Source organism: Kogia breviceps, chromosome 3, assembly GCF_026419965.1.
Source record: "Kogia breviceps isolate mKogBre1 chromosome 3, mKogBre1 haplotype 1, whole genome shotgun sequence".
Taxonomy (NCBI): Eukaryota; Metazoa; Chordata; class Mammalia; order Artiodactyla; family Physeteridae; genus Kogia; species Kogia breviceps.
Genome location: NC_081312.1, coordinates 78,732,739 through 78,755,428, shown reverse-complemented (window position 1 = coordinate 78,755,428; position 22,690 = coordinate 78,732,739). Strand labels below are relative to the sequence as shown.

At 43.2% G+C, this 22,690-nt stretch overlaps 1 protein-coding gene across 2 annotated transcripts; it reads left to right on the top strand.

Annotated features, from left to right (window-relative positions):
- The first annotated feature begins 920 nt into the window (after nucleotides 1–920).
- On the top strand, nucleotides 921–14,046 carry GREM1 (gremlin 1, DAN family BMP antagonist). Of its 2 annotated transcripts, none has more exons than XM_059056129.2 (2): nucleotides 921–1,109; nucleotides 10,058–14,046. In XM_059056129.2, exons 1-2 carry the CDS (start codon nucleotides 943–945, stop codon nucleotides 10,611–10,613), a joined length of 723 nt encoding a protein of 240 aa, XP_058912112.1. In that variant the 5' UTR covers nucleotides 921–942; the 3' UTR covers nucleotides 10,614–14,046. The 2 variants fall into 2 exon arrangements, with proteins under 2 accessions (XP_058912112.1, XP_066885010.1); XM_067028909.1 differs by lacking the exon at nucleotides 921–1,109 and adding an exon at nucleotides 1,427–1,552.
- Nucleotides 14,047–22,690: the final 8,644 nt, after the last annotated feature.

Here is a 22,690-nt window from a genome sequence, read left to right as displayed (position 1 = left end):
GGAATGAACACAGAATGTGACATGGGTTTTTCACATACGTAAGTTTTTGTCTTCCATTTCTGGGAAGTTATTTCCTCGTCTGAGGTTTTATTTTCTTTATTTATTAAACTTTAACATGCTACGGAAAACCTCTTCTCTCCTAGCGACTGTTCTCTCCCTTTTAAAAATGGCTCAGGAATGGACAGCTTGACTTTCCATTTTAGATTTTTTAGGGTCCTTTTAGGTTTATTCTGCCCCCCGTTACTCCCTTCTGTACACTCACACCCGAGGCCGCCGGCATCTGAGCTGAAAGAACCTGTGGCGGGCGAGGAGAGGAGGGTGTCATGTTGGCGACAGGCTCCTGCTGGCGGCCGGCGAGCCCGCCGGGGTTAACGGGGGCGCAGGGGTCAGCGCCCTCGAAGTTGGGGGCCTCGGGCGGAGCCGTACCAGAGCCGCGGCGACCGCTCAACCAGAGCGCCCTGCAGTCCCGCTCCCTCCACGGGGAAAGGATCGCCTAATTGGTCGCGATCCCACGGAGGTCTTGCTCTTCCCGGGGCAGTCTCCGGGACCAAGAGCGTCGCGGGGCCGACTCAGGCGGAGCGGAGCCGGCGAGAGGAAAAGCCCAGGCCTGGGGCAGAGGAGGAATGAGGGGCCGGGAGCCGGGGGGATTTCCTCCCGCGCTTCCCCCTCCAACGGGAGCGGAAAATGTGATTTGCTGTGCATTCCAGGCGCGGTTCCCTGGGGTGACCTCTCCCAGCCGGCCTGGGCGGGGGGAGCAGACAAAGAGGCGAGGCAGGCGGAGAGGGGACCCCGCGGGGAGGCAGGAGGGGTGCGGGGGGCGGGGGCAGTACCGGGAAAGGGGGCGGATAGCGGGTCCCGCGGCGGCGGCGGCGCCTGGCCAATGGAGAGGCGCGGCCCCGGGCGCCGCGCTCCGCCGCCAGCATTTAAACGGGAGACGGAGCGATGCCCCGCACTCGGTGCGCCCTCCGCGGACCGGGCGACCTAGTGTGCAGCAAGAGCGGTGCTCTCTGTCCCGCTGACCCCGCGCCGAGCCCGGGCGGCTCGTGCCGCGGCCGCACACCGCGCCACGCGTCGAGAGCGCAGGCCCCGAAGGCCCGCAGCACTGACAGGTGAGCGCGGAGGCGCGGGCATGTGTGAGTGAGTGAGTGTGTGTGTGTGTGTGTGTGTGCGCCGTGTCCCGTGTGCCGCGTCCCGCTCCGTGCAGACTTGCCGTGCGCAGGCCGAGGCCCCGCGATCCCTGGGGTGAACCCTGAAGAACCATCGCGGGGTCTTTCGTGCCAAGGTGTTTGCTGCCATCACCTCACCTTGCGCGGTCTGCAGGGCAAGACTGGGAAAGAGGATGTAAAGAGCAAGAGCCCCGCATCCCAGTTGCACCTCCCGGAGCTCCGCTAATACGCTCCTGGTGTGTTTGGCAGCCGCGCTTGCCAGTCGCGCCCGCTGGGTGAGGGCGCAGAGTCCGTGAGGCCAGAGCGCAGGACCAGAGGGATAATGAGCGAGCGGGAGCAACGAGGCGCTGCGGGGACCTTCAGCTCGACCGCAAACGCCGGGGCAGGTTGCAATGAGAGGGTCCCATTTGTTTGAGGCGGGGTGCTGGGTCTGGGGACTTCGGGGCGCGCACGTCGGAGGGCCGTGAGTGATCCTGCCGTGAGGTGGTGGATCCTGAGAATCAGCGATGCATTTGCCTATCCCCAAGATGGAGACTCGTGCAACAGCGGAGCTGCGGAGTTCCGCCGTGGTGTAAACCCAAGGGTCAGGTAACTGGACAGCTGAAGTGAGGTGCGCGGTCCCGGACGCCTAGTCCCGCGAGCCCGCGGTGCTCACATAGCAAACACCGCACACACTGACTGCGCGCTCGTGCACGCTGTTTCCTCTTCTAGGCTTCTCCCTGCCCCATGCGCTTCTCGGCTGAACTGCGGACGTCCGGGCGATGGGCATGTGCGGGTACCCCTTAGATTTGTGTCCAGAGGCCCCTGCCTCACCTCGCCGCGCCTTCCTAGAGACGGACTAGGCGGTACTGGCGGCGGGAGGCTGGTCCCCGGGCTTGGACGCCCAGGTCATCCCTCGTCCTCCCCCGCCACTTTGCTGACCCCTCTGCAGCTCACGGAGCAAGGCCGGCGGGCGGTGGGGTGTCGGGGCCGACACCTTGCCGGCCGGAGTTACTTGTGGATTTCTGGCTTAGGGAAGAACAGACGCGCCACCGCTCTGGCTTGGCATTGTCTTCGGATCCCAGCTCTGCCTTGGGGGCGCCCCAGCCTGGCGTTTCCCCGCGCAGGGCTCTGGTGATGGGCGCCCCGGGCGAGGCAGGGGGCAGACAGGAACCTCTCCAGTGAAGCCCTTCCAGCGCGCCCAGAGCTGGCTCGAAGGGGCTCCCCGGTCAGATCTGGGTGCTGCTTTCTCCTCTTTTAGACAGAAATATAGCCTCGAAGTTAGGGGTTAAAAATCTCTTCTTAAATGTTACAAGGGCAGAGAGGCGACCATCGGTAGGTAATTGGATCTCCCGCTGGAAAGAGCAGATCCAAGCGGTGTACGCGTCTGTTTATGTTCCCCTTCGAGATGGTGCCAGGACACGAGTTGATTAAAACAATCTACTGTGTTAAGTGGGTCACCAGGGATTTAAGCTGTCCCAGGGACCCCAGAGTAGTGGCTTCCTTTTGGCTGTACACACAAGTTAAATAAATAGCGGAGAAGAGGTTAAGATAACCCTGAACCCAGGGTGAGGAGTCTTCTTTCACCCCAGGGCTTTCCACTTTCCAGCACCCTCTTTTTCTTTCTTTCTTTCTTTCTCTCTCTCTTTCTTTCTTTCTTTCTTTCTTTCTTTCTTTCTTTCTTTCTTTCTTTCTTTCTTTCTTTCTTTCTTTCTTTCTTTCTTTCTTTCTTTCTTTCCTTTCTTTCCTTTCTTTTCTTTCTTTCTTTCTCCTTCCTTCCTTCCTTCCTTCTTTCCCTTCTTTCTCTCTCTCTCTTTCTCTCTGTCTCTCTCTCTCTGTCTCTCTTTCTGGGGTGCAGGACTTGAAAGGATGGACTTTTCAAAGCAAGGAGAGAAAGAAGAATATTTTTTAAAAACTACAGATTCTCATCTCCTCCCTGGCACACTGCAGCCTTCAGTGGTAGGTGATTTGATTACCATCACTGGATAAATTGCACACTCCAAATTGTTAGTATTAACTAATTATTTAAGGGCTCTTTAGAACTTAGTTGCTGTGTGTAGGGCTGTGTGTGTGTGTGTGTGTGTGTGTGTGTGTGTGTGTGTGTGTGTGTTTAACCCCAGGTCATTGTAGGAATTAAAGTGTTTTGTAAACTTTGTAATTTCACAGGTTTCCTATTTTCTTAAAAGTTCGTTTTGAGTGAAATGTTTTGGTAACCCATGCATGATCTATGGGAAATCCAAGCTGGCTAACATAGACTTGTGTGAATGGTTACACAGGGGAGAATAGAAACCTATTACATCCTCACCTCTCTGAATGAGACCTGCCTGCCTTGTCTTCTAAACTGAAGCCCTAATCTTAAGGTTTAAGTGTTAAAAGTGATACAATGCCACGAAATTTTATGCCACAAACCCTGCTCCCAAGAAATGCTTGTCAGCAGCAAAGCGTGGAGCAGCAAAGCTGTGCAGAATAGAGAGTGTAGAACAGACGGGAAAACCTAAACCTTTTATGTAAAAGGAGTGGGGGAGGTAGGGGAGGTGACTGTAGCATCCAACTGAAAGCACAAATCAGGCCAGTGTTATCAGCCTATGTCTTACATCTGCAAGGAATTGTCTTTAGTTTTAACATATGCTCTTAGAAATGCAAAGTACAACAATAATTCCTGGGACCAGAAGGGTTTTTTTCTTTACATGTGAACAAAATAGAGAATTATTTGAGTCACAATATTGTTCAGATTTGATTGCATTAGAAACAAGTCCATGTGTCCCTTATTAAATACCATGCTGAGTGTCCATAGAAGAGTGGTTAAGGACATGTGTTTGGGGGCTAGGGAGAATGGGGCTCAAACCCTGGCTTTCCCATGAGGGGCTGTGTGACCTTGGACAAATTCCTAACTTTTCAGAGTCTGGATTCCCTGATCGGTAAAAGGAAGATTATATTATCTACCTCATATTTTGTTGTGAAAAATCAATTATAAAATTCAGTCCGAATTTAGCATAATGCCTGGCATAGGGTTTAAAAAATAGAGGTGGCTCTCAGTGATGGCATTGGGAGAGGCAGTAACATTATAGGACATCAGCATGTAACACAAGGTGGTTCTGAAATGAAATCGCAAATCCCGCTCACACAGGGACCAACACACATCTTTCACTACAATATAGAACCTATGACTTGACCGACTCTCAATAGTGCTGCTTAGTGAACATTTAACATTTATTACTTTCTAACTTGTCTCCCGTTGACCACAAGAATTGTATACCATCATTAACTTCACCAAAAAATCTTTGGATGAGCCTAGAGAGCTTCTGAGATACTTAACTACTAGGTAGTCTCCTGCCTGCCCTATATGATGTTGGGCCCCAGCCTGACTTAGCCTGAATGGTCTCCAGAATAGGGAGGTTACAGTTAGGGTACTTGCAATACATACAGGATGAGACGTTATCCTCTACTAGTTTGCCTTTGGTGCAAATTGTCTGAAAACAGAAAAATCAACGCAGTATACTCTTAAGAGCTTCTCTGCTCAATTTCTAAAAGTTGACTGTCTTTTTAAAAATTAAAGATCCAATTTAAAAACAACCTTTGCCCTTCTCAGAGATTTAGTTCTGAGAAATAGGAATAGGGTCTTCTAAAACCTGGCCTGCACTTAGAGGCTGTGCTGTCACTTCCATTATTTTTTTAATACTGGGTAATAATTTGATGGCATGCCTGTTGAATAGTTGAATAGCTTTCTAAAATTCAATTCATCAAGAGGAATTGATCAGCCACAGACATCTGGCTTGCTGATCATCGTCTCCTCACTGTTTATCTCACTCAGCACTCCATTTAACTGAATACAAGCAGGTTGGTTAGCTAAAATGAGAAATACGGCAAGAAGAGTGCTGAAAGGAGCTGGCCTAAACTTTCCCAAAGACATCGAGAATATTAGAAACAGGTTACACATAACACTTTTATTTCTGATTCCCCAGAACTACATGATTGTGTTCTCACAGCCTGGCAAAGATTGGGATAAATCACCATGACCTGCACAGGACAGAGGGTGGCTGATATGGCATATCTTTGTGTAGAAGTTTGCTGTTGATTAATTGGGGCAACCTGAAGGAAAGCATCAGGTAGAGGAGCTGTGCTTTGAGAGTATCTATGTCCTCTGGGACAAATGGATTAGAGGGGAGAACGGTGGTAGAGGAAGAAAAAAGGTAGGGGTGGGTGGGTCTTGCTGGTGGGAAACAGTTGCAGAGAAACTCATCATGAAAACGTGATCACATTAGCTGGAGAAGCAGGAATACATTAAGGGGAAGTTGAGGTAGCATTTGAAAAGAATATTGTCTGCAAAGGAGAATAAAGGGACGTCTTTGTGGGTGTCTGATGCACTCTGGGTCCATGAGATGCAGCTTTAATTTAATAATGTGAGTGGGTCATTTCACGAATGCAAATTACCAGAAATGTTTTCAGCTCTCGTTTGGATATAGATAATAATTTATAAGACCTAAGTCCGGATTAGCCTTTGGATTCATTTTTGATAACGAGGCATTCTGCTAGGTGTTGATGGGAAAAAGAATTATCCTCAAGAAATTTACATTTTCTTGGTTTCCTCCATGTCTGTGATATTTACAGAGTGCAGATTATTCGGTGGTAATACAATCGGGATTTCAAGAACACAACAGCCCTATTTCCTTCAATGCGTAATCAAGATCATTCTGGTGTGGAGGAGGTTGGGTGACTGACCACAGAGCCCGGGTTCTAATACTAGTTATTCTCATCCCCCACCCTCTTACTTGTGTGGGATGTGCAGTCCTTCAGAGCACTGCTGTTCTCTAAGAAGCTGAGGTCTCTGTTGACTGAGATTCCTAAGGTGGTTTTTTTCCCTCTCTCCAAGTAACTAGTTATAAGATTTAAGAACTCAAAAGCTGAAGATATTTAAAGAGTATGCTTTTTGAAAATGAAAAGCCATTTCATAATATTTTTCCCACCTAATAAATTTTGAGAAAAATTTGCTTTTCTTAAAAAGTCTGTCACTCTAGACCCCTTTTTCTCATGGGGTTTGCACACTCCCATAGGAACAGGAAGTCAGTCCAAATTAAAACAGAAAACCACAGTTGACTAATTTTGAATTTACTGCTTTATTGTTGGTTTCTTCCAGAGTGAATACAATGGCTTTATTGGAGTATAATTGCTTTACAGTGGTGTGTTAGTTTCTGCTGTATAACAAAGTGTACCACTATACATATACATATGTCCCCATATCCCCTCCCTCTTGCGTCTCCCTCCCACCCTCCCTATCCCACCCCTCTAGGTGGTCACAAAGCACCGAGCTGATCTCCCTGTGCAATGTGGCTGCTTCCCACTAGCTATCTATTTTACATTTGGTAGTGTATATATATCCATGCCACTCTCTCTCTAAAAAAAAAAATCGTTCTGAAGAACCTAGGGACACGACTGGAAAAAAGATGCAGACGTAGAGAATGGACCTGAGGACATAGGGAGGGGGAAGGGTAAGCTGGGATGAAGTGAGAGAATAGAAAGGCTTAAATTGGAAATATAAACCCTAATGGTGTTCTCCATGGGACCAGGTAAAAAGAAGTGGGTATTTGGAGTTTTCTTGGAAAAAGGAAGAGAAGTATTAAGAAGTTCCCTAGGCTAGACTCTGCTGATCTTCAGCATGTGTGAAGACATTTTAAATGCAAAGAACAGAAACTCTGTCGGTAAGTGTGGTCCATGACAGTCATTCATTGAACAAAAGAACATCTACTCTGCCAGGCATGGAGGAAGAGGTGATGAATAAGCCCTCATGACTCTCAGACTTGGTATTTATTTAATGTCAGATGGGAACTGCCAGATAGGGAAAGCTGAGTATAAAGGAGGTCCTAAGTGGTGTAGAGAAAGAAAATTGCATTTTTTTGGATAGATGTTTGTGGGTATGGCTGGCCCCATGACTTGAACCTCTCCCATGCAGTCAATATACCTTCCCGGTCAAGTCTCAGATTTGCCTCTGTGATGTTGGCTCTGAAATCTTGCTCTGGAGGCTTGGATTGTTCTGGAGGCCATTTTTAGGAGGGATGGGGAAGATGGTGGGTGGAGGCCTAGGGCTGTCTTATGTGTTCCTCTTGGAAATGGGCAGAGACTGAATTTTAGTTTAGATCCTGGCCCAGAATTGAGTAAAAACAGAAACTTGTGAAAGCTTCTTGAATTCACAATATATTTTCCCAGGAGACTGGACCGTCATGGCTCAGGTGTCCTACTCTCTGGAGAAAATCAGCACTGTTTTATAACTGGGCCTTCCTCATGAGCAATGTTTTAAAGACAAAACAAGGAAATTAATTTTTTGCTGTTGTTGAGGCAAAAAATGCTCTGTTTAAAGAACAAAGATGCTGTAACATAAACTGACAAAAGCCAGGGAGTCTACAGTCAGAGCAGGAGCTAAATGTCACATTATCAGCTCCAAACTTGAACTTGCCCCAAAGTATTAGGTTAATGTTTAAAAGATAGTGCCATTTAAGAATATTTTGAATTTAATATTTAATTATCTTAATTTGACATTATCCTTAGGGTTGCATGCTCTTTACTTACAGGGGCTGCCCTTTAGAGAATGCAGATTCCACCCTGCTTTTGTCTTTGAAAGGTAACTGCTCCAGCTACTAATACCAACTTGGATAGTTCCTTGGGGGCCACGGTGAGGTTACTATTAAATTGCATTTAGTGGTTATCAGTTGTCACACTGGTGGACAGAAGAGAGGAGGGACGTGGGTGCCTCACAGCCATGTCCTCGGGTTCAGAACTGTGGTGGATGTGGAAGACGGGAAACCTCTGGATTCAGGTCCGACTTGGTGTGATGGCCTGAGGAGGGAGGCTGTGAATTTGAAACTGTACTCATTGAGAAGAAAATCCCTCCACATTTTCACAACTCCCTCTGTGCCCCACGGCTGCAGGTGCTACAGGTCTTGCTGCTCAAAGCTTGTTAGAAAGGCAGACCTACTGAATGATAATCTGCATTTTAACAATATCCCCAGGTGATTGTCTGCACACTCAGGTTTGAGAACCACTGTCCCAGGAGAATCTTAAGACTCTGATGCTTCTCTCTTGCACCTTCTTTTTAAAAAAATTTATTTATTCATTTATTTAATTTTTGGCTGCATTGGGCCTTCGCTGCTGCACGCGGGCTTTCTCTAGTTGCAGCGAGCAGGGGCTACTCTGTTGTGGGGCGCAGGCTTCTCATTGCAGTGGCTTCTCTTGTTGTAGAGCACAGGCTCTAGGCGTGTGGGCTTCAGTAGTTGTGGCTTGCGGGTTATAGAGCACAGGCTCAGTAGTTGTGGCGCACGGGCTTAGTTGGTCCGTGGCATGTGGGATCTTCCCAGACCAGGGCTCGAACCTGTGTCCCCTGGATTGGCAGGAGGATTCTTAACCACTGAGCCACCAGGGAAGCCCCGCACCTTCTTTTGAAAAATATGCTCCTCCTGTTCCTCCTCTTCCTCCTCCTCCTCTATCTGCCCCACCTTCCCTGAATATCCTACTTTAGAATAGTCCTCCTTTCTCTGATTTACATTCCTCACTCCTTTCACTTTTTTCTCTCTCCATCCTTGCTTTCCGTTTTTTTTGTCAGTTTTCCCTTTGCCTCCACTCCCCTTATTTAATTTTTTTTGCCATTGTTCATATGCCATTGTTCCTCCTGACCCATATCTAACTCCAGACCCATCCACAATAATTCATTATCATTAACTTATTCAACATGTCTGTGGCACTTACTAATGTAAATATGTGCACATACCTGTTCTCTTGTGTCCATTTTCTACCTTCTAAATTTTATATACACACACACACATATGTGAAGGACGTATTTCATTATTTTAAAAGTAGAACAATGTGTATTGTGGTATTAAGAATGATATAATGAATATCTGTGCCCAGTTTAAAAATGAGAACGAGTGATCCAGGAATCTTATGAATTACGTGATCTTTCTGGTAAAGTAATTTGTTCTGTCTGCAGTACCACCATATTTAGTTAGTTCTCTAATTGCTTTCAGTTTTACATCAGTTTTGATCTGACCAACATATCTGGGGATATGAGGTGTTTGTATCTTTGCTTAAATAAAGTCATTTATTGAAAAGTAAAGTGAAATTTTCTCAAGGTCAGAAAGCAAGCTGTTATCCTAGGCCTTCGACTAGAAGCTGAGTTTTGACTTCGTCTAGTGCTCTTCCTGTGAAGGATTCTCCCTCTGTCTGGTCTCCGCACATCTCCTTCCGATGCCTGATAACACTGAACATCTCATAAGCATCCAACCAAGCGAACTCAGGAAGGGCTCAGGACAGTCAGGGAGAAAGAGTGAGACCCTTTCCTGTCAGATGAGCCCTCTGGCTGGTGAGGCTAATTCATCTATTTACATAGTAGGAACTTACCAAATACTGTCAAGTACAAGAGTGAATAACTATATATAAAATAAACAACAAGGACCCTAACTATATTCAGAATCTTGTAATAACCTATAATGGAAAATAATCTGAAAAAGAGTAAATATATATATGTATAACTGTATCACTGTGCCGTACACCTGAAACTAACACATTATAAATCAACTATACTTCAATTAAAAGAAAAAAAGAATAAAGTTAAGGGACCATAATACAAAGTCAAACGTCGTTGGTGTCAGAAGCCAGGAAGCAGTTCCCCTGGGAGGACAAGTGACAGAGTTCACATCTTGGCTTATTCACTGGCTGACCCTGGGTAAGCTACTTCATGGCTTAATGGCCCAGAGGGTAACGAGTATAACAGTACCTAATGCACGGAGATACCGTGAGAGGAAATGAAATAGTTTCCATCAAGTGTTTAGCAAGTGCCTGATAAAACATTAGCTGTTTTATGAATGTTTTCATGAATTATCTTTTCCATTTTTCATGTCTCTCCTCTGTGTGTCTCCCTCCTTTAGCATGAGCCGTACGGCCTACACTGTGGGAGCCCTGCTTCTCCTCTTGGGGACCCTGCTGCCGGCTGCCGAAGGGAAAAAGAAGGGGTCCCAAGGGGCCATCCCCCCGCCAGACAAGGCCCAGCACAATGACTCCGAGCAGACTCAGTCTCCCCAGCAGCCTGGCTCCAGGAACCGGGGGCGGGGCCAGGGGCGGGGCACTGCCGTGCCCGGGGAGGAAGTGCTGGAGTCCAGCCAGGAGGCCCTGCATGTGACCGAGCGCAAATACCTGAAGCGAGACTGGTGCAAAACCCAGCCGCTGAAGCAGACCATCCACGAGGAGGGCTGCAACAGCCGCACCATCATCAACCGTTTCTGCTACGGCCAGTGCAACTCCTTCTACATCCCCAGGCACATCCGGAAGGAGGAAGGCTCTTTTCAGTCTTGTTCCTTCTGCAAGCCCAAGAAGTTCACCACCATGATGGTCACGCTCAACTGCCCTGAACTACAGCCACCCACCAAGAAGAAGAGGGTCACTCGTGTCAAGCAGTGTCGTTGCATATCCATCGATTTGGATTAAGCTGGGCCTACCCAGCCCGTCCTTGGGGTGTGGCCCCCAGGCGGGCCCAGAACCAGACCTAAATCAACCTGATTCTTACTTGGCTTAAATCTAGAGGCAAGACGAACCACCAGCTGCCTTCTGCCAGGAGCCCGCTAGTGCGTAGTTTGTGTGCATGAGTGTGCATGGGTCCCTGTGGGTGTTTGCAGACACCAGAGGAAACACAGTCTCTGCTAGAGGGCACTTCCTATTATGTAAACGTATCTGCTTCCGTGTGGGATGGTACAGAAAGCCCACGCCACCTGAGGCACATTTGGAGGGGCAGGGTTGTGGTCTGGTTCTGCCTGGGTCTTCCATGTGCCCTCCTGGGGACCAGAACCTCCCTTCAGAATGAATATTAACGGAAGAGGCTACTCTGAGGGCAAGAGACCTGTTTTAGTGCTGCCTTGGCCTTAGAAAGGATATTTCAACCTGTGCTTGCTTTCCCCCTTCCTCTTCCCTGTCAGTCCATCCCTTCTTAGGATCTCAGTGACTATTTCCTTCGAATCCCCTACCTGCCAGAGGTTCTCAAGTAGCTCGCTTGACCACAGATGCAGATGTTTCCTATTTGGGGAAGACCTTTCAGACTCTGGGGGAGGCTGGTAGGGCAGGAAGGTTAGAGGATTGAGAGAAGGGAGAGGTCGCAGGTGAGGACCAGCTGGCCCAGCAAAATTTAGGAGGGAGATGTGCAGAGCCTGGAAAGGCCAACCCCCCAAACATGGTGAGACCCATGCTTTAGCAAGTTTTTTCCTGGTATTTAAAGAATCCAAGGAAACAGAGGAGAAATGAAATTGCCCCCCAAAATCATTAACTCTGTGAGTCACTGTGACTGTCGAAATTAGCTGTAACCCAATACCAAACTTAAAACATAAATATTGACCACTCCTATTTTCAGAAGCAAGTGAGTGAACGAAAGCAAAACAGCCCCTCCTGCTTTGCCCCGCAGATGGACAAAAGATGTAGTTCAGAAAAAACAGCCCCCCCATAGGAATAGGAAAAAGACAAAAACCTTATAAGCAGAAGGTCTTATTATCTTTCCTTTTGGCTGGGGTATAATCACCTCTTTCCCAGTTCCTTATTCCTGTGTCATGTTTCTGAGAGCCACAACCCTGTATTGTAAAGATTCTGCCTCTGCTGAATGTACCTGACAGTGAAAGACCAGGCTAAGATAAGAGAGTTTAGGCCTGCTCCTTTTTAGAAGGAAGTATATTTGGGGTCTTTTTGTTTTAGCCATCTATAAGAGATTGAGCTGGAGAGCAGAGGAGAGTAAGGAAAGGAAGGAGATTGCCTCTGGCTAAGGAGTAGTCAAAAGTCAGGGAGGACATGTAAGGGATACACCAGCCCTTCTTCCTTTGCCCTTGAAGGGTCTAATGGGAACCCCCAGTTAAGAAATCAGAGTATTTGTGTGCATTAGCTGTCCTGCAGCTGGTAGGATTTATGTAACATTGTAACCATTTGGAAACTACTGTTCCCTGATTAAACATAGGTTATTTGCAATGCGTATTTAGTATTTATCTGATGGCCAAAGCACAGGGTGGGTGAACCTTCCTGCATTTTGGATTTGGACAACTTGCTCTCTTCAAGCCTGAGGTTTTATATGTAAACCACCCCCACCCCCGATACTCTTTTTGCCTTGCATCCTCTCAGTCTCACCAGCCAAGTCATGTGTAACATGGGAAACAAACACCATAGACTTGTGTTTCAGTTGCCCATGAAGGCTCCAGCATTCAAAGAACCAATGCAACTAAAGGGGCTGCTTTTATTTTATTTTTGTTTTGGTCCAGTGCTCTCCCTACTAACAAATAAATAGGAACCATACTTTGAGGCAGAAGTCATCTTGAACACCCGAAATATTGGGTCTAGTTTTAAAACTTTGAAATTCACTACTGATGATTCTACACTAGGTGAATTTGTGCAAACACATAGTCTGTACATGTCACGTACACCGTATGCCCCTGCCCTAAATCCTTGTATCGTCCATGTCCTCCCAACAATAAAATACAGAATGGATTTAATTAAGCATGCAAATGCTAAGCTAGAATTTTGAGGGTGGGGGAGAGGAAAAGAAAGGGGAAGGAGCTGAAAATATAAAACCACACTAGAGAGGAAGAATGACGCTCAGAACCAGCAGACACTGAATCTCTCTTGTTCTAACTCTGCCACAAGCATGCAGTTTTGTTAAAAAGAGATGACTTCAGTTGGCAGCAGGAATCTTCTTTTAGTAGCTTGTACCACAGTCTTGCATGTAAGTTGGATTTGGCTTAAGTAAAGAGAATTTCCTCAAAATGAGCTTCACTGGGATAATCAGCAGCATAACTGCCCTAAAAGCACAGCACTAGCCAAAGAGGGAAATGTCTGCTTTTCTTATTGTGCCTACATTAAGACTAGCCCAAGTCCCGTGTGTCTTCCAACATTTATTGAAAGTGCCATATCTGTCACATATTGTATTGGAGTCACCGATGATGTAATGATATGTTTTTTTCATTACTATAGTAGAATTTTTTATGGCAAGATATTTGTGATCTAGATCTTTCCTATTAAAATAATGCCAAACACCAAATATGAATTTTATGATGTACACTTTGTGCTTGGCATTAAAAGAGAAAAACACATCCTGCAAGTCTGTAAGTTGTTTTTTGTTATTGTAGTTCTGCAAAGTTAGAAATGTAAGTAAAAAATCTGGAGGAAAGGATAATTTCCACTGTGTGGAATGTGAATAGTTAATCAAAAAGTTATGGTTATTTAATGTAATTATTAACTCAAATCCTTTGGTCACTGTGATTTCAAGCATTTTTTTTTCTCCTTTATATGACTTCCTCTGAGTTGAGCAAAGAAGAGGCTGGCACGTTGTATATTGTCGGAGGCTTTTATCAGAGGGAAACAAAATCTTGACACATCTGAACATGTGTTACAGAGTCAAGACCTGAGCTTTTATTTTTTTAATTGAATGTTCCTTAAAGGTTAACATTTCTGAGGCAATTTAAGAAAGATCTTAAATGTTATTTTGGAAGAATTAAAATATGTGTATACAAACAAATAGCAGATAATAATGAATAGTTCGCAAGTTCCTTTAAGGAGAAAAGCTAAAATTAAAAATGTATGTACAGAACATTTATAAATGATCAGTTAATGCTGAAGAGTGAAAGTAGTTCTACTGATTTGTCATTCTCAATATATTTAATATCAACTGCATTATGTATTATGTCTGCTTTAATCATTTAAAACAAAAAATTTATGAAGACTATGATTGGGGTCCTTTGCTGTCTATGAGGATGAGAGGGGATTTGATAGTCTCATAAAAGCTAATTGGGTTGAAAGCAACGTTTTATGAATCTGTTACTAGAATTTAATTCCACCCCAATAATGTTCTATATAACCTTTCCCAAAGAGCAATCAATAAATTGAACCTCTTCTCTGTTTGCATGTGTGTGTGTGTGTGTGTGTGTGTGTGTGTGTGTGTGTGTGTGTGTGTGTGTTTCACTGGTAATGTTCACAGGGCAGGGCTGGGGCAGGGATTCACTTGTCATGGGAAGGGAGGTAGAAAACAGATCATGAGATCTCTCATGATCTGAAAGGAAATTTATTTTCTCCACTCAGACCTTCCAGGTCCCACTTGATTTCAGGAGGACACCTCGGGCCATGGCAATTAGAGGCAGGGGAAATCTGGTGATTCACTGATATCAGTGAATAGTACCAACCTCTTCCCCAGAGCTAGAAAGAAGAGTTAGAATGCTTCTGAGAAGCCTTCAGATAGTGGAAGAATTGTCACACTGAAAAGAAAATAGCTTTATTTTGAGATGTTCAAGGGAAAAGGGGGAGAAAGATTTGGGGCTCAGTAGAAGAAAGAGCTTTCTAATGATGAGAGTGATTCGGCAATGCGATGAGTTGCCTTTGAGATGATCAACTCCCTGTCCTTGGAAATATTAAAACGTATGCTAGATATCATTTGATAGGGATTTGCAGCATTGTGAGTTATTGTCCCAGATATGCAATTGAATGAGTGGATTTCTGAGGTCCCTTTCTACTCAGATGTACAACACAGGATTTATACTAGGTATTGGTACTCTGCCAGTCATAATGAAAGTGCCAGCAACTATATATGACGTGCTTATGCCAGACACTGTCAAGGATTTTATTTTGTTTTCCACTTAATTTTCATAGTGACTCAACAATATGTATACCATTATCATCACTGATAGGAGGCAGTGAACTCATAAGTCTTACTGCAGTAGCTGTGCGCTTAAACGCTATGGAAAATTGTGAGATTTTCAACTTACCTGTTTGTTCTTTTAAGGATAGAATGCAGCAGTCTAAAGATAGATCCAACTCTTGCTTATTTCATCTAATGATGAAGGCCACCCTGAGTTTGTAGATGGCATTATCAGGAGTCCCAGCTCTGAAGCATTCAAAGCCTCTTTGCCACCTCTCTTTCTGTCATGGCCTCCTTGGACTTGGAGGGGAAAGAAGGCAGCAAGTACCAAGGAGACAGTGTCAGAAAAGCCACACTCACACCTAGGGGGTAATGGCTGGACAGGGTTTGAAAAGGTAGTGGGATTGGAAACAAATGCATTCTAGGTTTCAAAAAAAGTATGTAATAAGACATCAGCAAAAATGTTGGAGTGAGGAGTTTTGAAAATGTTTTCCTCCATAAAAGCAATGAGAAACTGGCAAAAATGTTTAGGACTCTGGAAATTAACCTAAGGCTTGCAGCAGTCTGAGGAACATTTATTGAAGAAAAAGCTGAATCTCTGTAACAACAGTGAGCACTGTGATATTGTAACTTGCCCTATTCTCATCTCCCTCTCCAGTTCCATAGAAGACTTGAAAACCAACAGCTGGCAACTATAGTGCATACGAGCAGTATGGCAGCCACTTGAAGAGGTAGAATGAGATTGGAGTTCTTTCAAAGCCAAATACCCAGAGAATTGTAATTATTTGACCTGTCAGGCCCGAAGGCCCCCCTTGCAAAGGTATCTTCACTTGACCTAATTGGAAACTGCCAAGTGTGAAAAGCCCAGTTGAAAACAGAGGCAATTGATTATATTTTTGTGGCTGCCTGAGGCAGTAGATAGCAGTTGGGGCAAGCAATAGGCTGAACAAAAAGCTTAAAAGGAGACTACAGGATGAAGTTTTGTGGGGGGGACTTTGAAAAGTTTCAACATATTACTGGGAATCTAGAAAGCCAAATCAGGTATAGGGCTGTGTCCATGCCCAGGGATTTCAACATGATCAGGAAGAATCTGAGAAGGCCCTAAGCTCTTACCTCAGTCTGACCTTGAGGCTCTGCATAGGCAGAAAGCAAAGGCTAAGGCAGAGTTGTCAACTGCTTGGCTGAGTGTTGAAGGTGTGCCCCAACATTAGCACAGAGCCCCTCAGCAAAGACCGGAAGACTTACTGGTTCCAAGTGTTTAAGGAAATTACTGTTCAACTATTAGCTGACCACTAAGCTAGTCAAGTAGAGACTTCAATGGCCATGTACAACAAAAAATACAGACTTTACATAATTAGTTCAGAAAAGTTGCTAAACAGAAAAACAAACAAATAGCAACAAACAGCAGCAACAACAAATCCGAGGGAGAGAGACTGATTTCAAAAGTCACCACATCATATTACTTAAAATACCCAACTTTCAACAGAACATTGAGACATGACAAAAAAAAAAAAAAATCCGAGAAAGTATGGCCTATACACAGGAAAAAACAAACAAACAAAAAACAAAGAAGCTATCCCCTAGGAAGTCCAGATGTTAGACTTAGACAAAAACTTCAAGTGTACTGCTTAAATATGTTCAAGAACTAAGAAAAACCATTTCTAAAGAATTTAAGAAAAATAGAAGAAAATCTCACCAAATCCTGAATATCAATAAAGAGTAGAAATAATAAAAAAGAGCCAAATAGAAATTTTAAAGTTGAAAAGTATTGTAAGTGAAATAAAAATTGTACTAGAGGGGCTGAACAGCAGATTTGAGCAGGCAAAAGAAAATTGAGAAAATATCTAGACTGATGAGAGACAAGAGAGAGAGAGAGAAGAGGGAGAGAAGACTATTAAAATCAGGAATAAAAAAGGAAACAGTACAATGAAACTTACAAAAATAAAAAAGACTATAAGAATACCATAAGCAATTGTATGCCAACAAATTAGAAACTTTGATAAAACGGACAAATTCCTAGTCTATTAAGCCTTACTCCTCTCTCTTCCCCTTCTGTCCCACATCTGAGCAAGCTGATAAGAAAGCCCAGGTTCTCTTTCATTTACCACTGATGAGATGATTGAACTATACAAGGGCCCCTCTCCTCCAGGTGGGAACCCTCATCCCAGCATCATTCCTTAACGATCATAAAAACTGCAAGTCAGTTTCCTTTCCCTGCTCTCTTAAGCCATTTTCAGACCAGGTTGGGAGGCCTGCCCTGCTCTGCACAGAAAGCCTCATTATGTGAGTAATAAATCTTTTCATATACTCTTGGGGTGTTTGTGGTGTCATCGGTCTGAACCAAACTTTGGGTAAGGGTCTACTCTGTTTATACAGGTGTTCACAACACCTAGAAACACACAAACTCCTGAAACTGACGCAAGAGGAAACAGATATTTGAATAGAACTATCACAAATAAAGAGATTGAATTCGTATTCAAAAAGCTTTGCACAAAGAAAACCCTAAGACCATATGGCTTCACTGGTGAATTTTACCAAATATTTAAAGAATTAATACCAATTCTTTATAACCTCTTCTAAGAAAATAGAAACACTTTCTACCTCATCCTATGAGACCAGTATTACCATGAAAACCAAAACCAGACAAAACATCATAAAAGAAAACTATAGACAAATATCACTTATAAACATAGGTGCAAAAGTCCTCAGCAAAATACTGAGTAACTGAATCCAGCAACATATACAAAGGATTATACACCATGCTCAAGTGAGATTTGCCCAGGAATGTTAGGTTAGTTTAATCATAAATCAATGCAATATGACATATTAATAGAATATAGGAAAAAAACACAATCATATGGAAAAATCACTTGACAAAATCCAACACCCTTTCATGATACAATCACTCAACACACTAGGAATAAAAGGGCATTTCCACAACCAGAAAAAGGGCATGTATGAAAAACCAACAACAACTAACATTACTTAAAGTTGAAAGAAAGGCTGAAAACTTTCCCCATTAAGATATCTTTACCACGTGTTTTCAATATTGTACTGGAAGCTCTAGCAGGGTAATTAGGCAAGTAAGGGAAAATAAAGTCATCCAGACTAAAAAGGAAGAAGTAAAACTATTTCTATTTTCAGATGACATGATCTTATATGTAGAAATCCTAAGGAATTCACAAAAAAAAGTATTAGTGCTGTCTTAGTCTATTCAGGCTACTATAACAAAATACCACAGATTAGGTAGCTTATGAACATCAAACGTAACTTCTCACAGTTTGGGAGGCTGGGAACCCAAGATCAGGGTGCTACGTTGGTCAGCTGAGGGCTTGCTTTCAGGTCCCAGACTTCTCGTTGTGTCCTCACATGGTGAAAGGGTCTAGAGATATTTCTGGAGCCCCTTTTATAAGGCACTAATCTCATTCATGAGGGTTCCACCCTCATGAATTAAGCACCTCCCAAAGGCCCCACCTACTAATTCCATTATCTTTGGTGAGGTTAGGATTTCAACGTACGAATTTGGGGGGGACACAAACATTCAGACCATAGCAAAAGCTAATATCAAAGTTGCAGGATACAAGATCAATATTCAAAAATTAATTGTACACTATATACTAGCAGTGAAAAATATGAAACAAAATTAAAAAATAATTCAATTTGCAATAGCATCAAAAGAACAAAATACATAGGAATAAATTTAACAAAGGAAGTATAATAAAACTATAAAACACTGTTTAAAGAATTTAAGGAACACCTAAATAAACAGAAAGACACCTTGTATTCATGAATTAGAAGAATTAATATTGCTCTACAGATTTCACACAATCTCTATCAAAATCCTTAACTGGCTTCTTTGCAGAAATTAACAAGCTAATCCTAAAATTTATATGAAAATGCAAGGGACCCAGAATAGCCAAAATATTCTTGAAAAAGGACAAAGTTAAAGGACTCACACTTCCTGATTTCAAAATTTACAATAAAGAATTGCTATAAGGCAAACACTTTTAACTACCATTAGGTTAAGAAATATAATTTTTCCAGTCTCTTCAGAAGCTCTTCTATGCCCCAGCTCAATTTTACCATTTTTTCACATCATAATAATAATCACTCTCCTAACTTTTACAGTAATTTCTTTGCATATCTTTAGTTTTATCGCCAAATTGTGACTCCCTAAACTCTACAGTTTAGTCTGGTTACAAACGTTTAAGTGGGAAAAGATAAAAGCCTAAATTACAGCAGTGCTAAACCCCTTCCTATGATCTTAATGGTGATTACCAAGTAGAGGATTACCAGTGTTCACTTCCTGTTGCACCAACAAGTTTACTGGGAAAAAAGGTTAAAATAAATGGATGTATCAAGGTATTTAAAATAATTATTCTCCTAGAAAAATGATACAGATGAACTTATTTGCAACGCAGAAATAGAGACACAGATGTAGAGAACAAACATATGGATACCAAGGGAGGAATGGGGGTGAGATGAATTGGGAGATTGGGATTGAAATACATATACTACTATGTATAAAACAGATAATGAGAACCTACTGTAGCACAGGGAACTCTACTCAATGCTCTGTGGTGACCTAAATGGTATGGAAATCCAAAAAAGAGGGGATATATGTATACGTATAGCTGATTCACTTTGCTGTACAGCAGAAACTAACACAACATTGTAAAGCAACTATACTCCAATAAAAATTAATAAAAAACAAAAACAAACAAAAAATAAAATAATTATTCTCACTGTTCCCTATCATAATAAAAACAAGGCTTAGATTCTGATGCTCACAAAAGGACTCTACTGTCTTCAACATTTATGATCAAAACGACCTTCTCTATCCTATTCATCACTAAACGCATGTAGCATGAGTCCATTGGAAATGAGCTTCATTGCCATCCAGACAATCCATTACACAACTGTCAATACTGATCCCTTGAATGTAGAAGTTTATACTATGCACAATGACAGCAGAAGTTTAAATATGGGAATAGCTTTTAAGTAGATACCTATTGTTTGTTACTTCTTTCATCTCTTTTCCTTTATTATTATTTTTTTTTCCGGTACGCGGGCCTCTCACTGTTGTGGCCTCTCCCACTGCGGAGCACAGGCTCCGGACACACAGGCTCAGCGGCCATGGCTCATGGGCCTAGCCACTCCGCGGCATGTGGGATCTTCCCAGACCAGGGCACAAACCCGTATCCCCTGCATTGGCAGGCGGACTCAGCCACTGCGCCACCAGGGAAGCCCTCCTTAATTTTTTTTAGAACTATCCTTCCCTCATTCCATGTGGTGCCATCCAGGCTTCTTATCACTATCTTTTCCCCCTGATCCCTCTCTAGGCATAGGGGTGACATAAGGCCACAGCAGAAAATCAGAATACTCATTCCACTTGGCCACCATGATTGGCTTTAGAAATGGGCTTGAAACTCAAGCTGAGTCCGTAGAATCTTCCTTAAGATTTGAATATGAGGGCTGGGAGATCTATTTTCTCTTCTAGGATCACAAGTCATAATAAGCCTGTAGAACAAAATCTGCCAACAGCCATCTTTCCCAAGTGTATGGATAAAACTTTCTGAAGAATGAAGCTTCTACACAGAAAAGTAGAGCCAAAAGATGAACTAAATATCTTGATGACAGATTTTCTTTCCCCTGGATCAAGCTATGCTGGAAGTTAGGCCAACCTCTGAGTCATTTCATATTAGTTATATATTGCTCTGTAACAAATTATGCCAACTTAGTAACTTAAAGCAACAAACATTTACTATTTCACACATGTTCAGATAGGGATCTGGGAGTGACTAAGCTGGGTGTATCTGGCTCAAAATCTTTCATGAGTTTGCAGTCAAGGTGTCAGCAGGGGCTACAGTCATCTAAAGGCTGGCCGGTGCTGGAGAATCCACCTCCAATATGGCTCACCCCCATGGCTGTTGGCTGGAGGCCTCAGCTCCTCACAATGTGGACTTCTCTTCATGACATGGGAGCTGGCTTCCTTCAGCAAAATAATCTAAGAGAAAGCAACGGGGAAGCCACCATACCTTTCATGACATAGCCTCCAAAGTCACATACCTTTACTTTTATTTATTCTGTTAGTCAGAAACAAGTCACTAATTTTGCCCACATTCAAGAGGAGGGTTGGTTTTGTTTTTGTTTTTGTTTTTGTTTTTGTTTTTGCAGTACGCAGGCCTAAGAGGGAAGCCCTAAGAGGAGGGTTTTTAGGCTTCAATTTTTCAAGGGAGAAGTATCAAAGAGTTTAAAATCCAGCACACTTGCAGTTACATAAATAAATAAATTCCGGGCTTTCCTGATGGCGCAGTGGTTGAGAGTCCACCTGCCAATGCAGGGGACACGGGTTTGTGCCCCGGTCCGGGAAGATCCCACATGCCATGGAGCAGCTGGGCCCGTGAGCCATGGCCGCTGAGCCTGTGCATCCAGAGCCTGTGCTCCACAACGGGAGAGGCCACAACAGTGAGAGGCCCGTGTACTGCAAAAAAAAAAAAAAAAAAAAAAAAAAAAAAATTCCTCTTTTTGGCTTAGTTTGTATTGGACACATGTCACTTAAAACCCAAAAAGTCCTGACCAACATCTATATCTGCATCACTAAGAAAGTTTTAGATTTTATAATCTATTGCTTTTACTCTAGTGAATTGGTCTCTCATGATCTATTGCAATCAGAGCAGTGTTACTTTTGCTGTCTTACATATGTATCATCAGTAGCAACAAAACTAGTCTACAGAAGGTGAGACCTTAACATATATCAGAGGTAACTTACTTTCTAGCAGGCCCAGAGCATGGATCCCTTCTTGATAGGATCCAATATTTAGTACCATGGAGCGACCTGTTACACTGCCTTTCAATTCCTCTCCAAATCTCAAACTCAGGCATCCTCTTCGTAGAGGATTATTATTATTATTATTATTCAAAATTTTGGAATCAATTTTCATTTTGAAGAAGAAAAGGCCTAATTAACACTTGTTCACCTTGAAGTTTTCAATTTAAGGGCCCAGAAAGAGAATATTAATGTTGAAGATTCTAAATATTACATTTTTGAAAATTTATGCCAGTAGAGCAAAGTAAAGGATGCTTTGAACAGAAGAGACCATAAACCATGGAAAAGAAATTGTCCCTTGAATTACATTTAGAAACTAGTTGACTAGAAAAATTATTATAAATTTTAAAAATTAATTCTTGTTTTTATTAAATATATCAGTGAGTGTTCTTGGTTATAAACAACAGAATCCAGTCTAGGTAGTTTAATCAGAAAAAAGTATATTAAAAGTTGTTAGATAGCTCGCAGAACCTCTTGAGAGGGGGCAAGAATCTAGCCATGGACAATGTCCATCACACCATGGGGCTATTGTAAGAAAACCCCACTGGGTTGCCTACTATTCACTTTTTATGTCACTAGGGACACATGTAGAAACTGCAAGCCAGCTGCCCAAGAACCCAAGGACTCGCTCTCTGTGCTTGACAGAAATTATGAGTCTCTGAATGGTTGCTGACTCAAGGTGGTTGCTTCCGCCTACAAGTCTAGTGTAGTGTGTCTGCTCATTGGGACCTAGGGCAAATTATTAACTTCATGGGAGTCTGGGAAGTACAAGTGTTTAGCTTTCTACACTCTATAGTACAGTAGGCAATCTAAAAGGATACTGGAATAGGTGTCAAAGTATTTCTTAAACACAGGGGTGGAAAAAAAAACAGATTTTAAAGGCTTCTAATGAAAGACATCAGTCTCTTGTCCCATCTCTCCTACCTGACTCTCCTCAGTCTCATCCTCAGGATCAACTGCTTTCAATTCTTTTCGTCTGTTTCTTCTGCCATTGCATCCATTTTCCCCATTTCTTATTTTATTTTTACGTATTGTCTGTCAGCAAAGTGTTGTGGGAAAGAATCCTTAGCTCATTCATTG

Excerpts from the sequence above, each read along its gene's own strand:
- GREM1 (XM_059056129.2), top strand. The coding sequence starts at position 943 with ATGCCCCGCACTCGGTGCGCCCTCCGCGGACCGGGCGACCTAGTGTGC. Across the intron at positions 1,110-10,057 it reads AAGGCCCGCAGCACTGACAG|CATGAGCCGTACGGCCTACA; the intron begins GTGAGCGCGGAG and ends TCCCTCCTTTAG.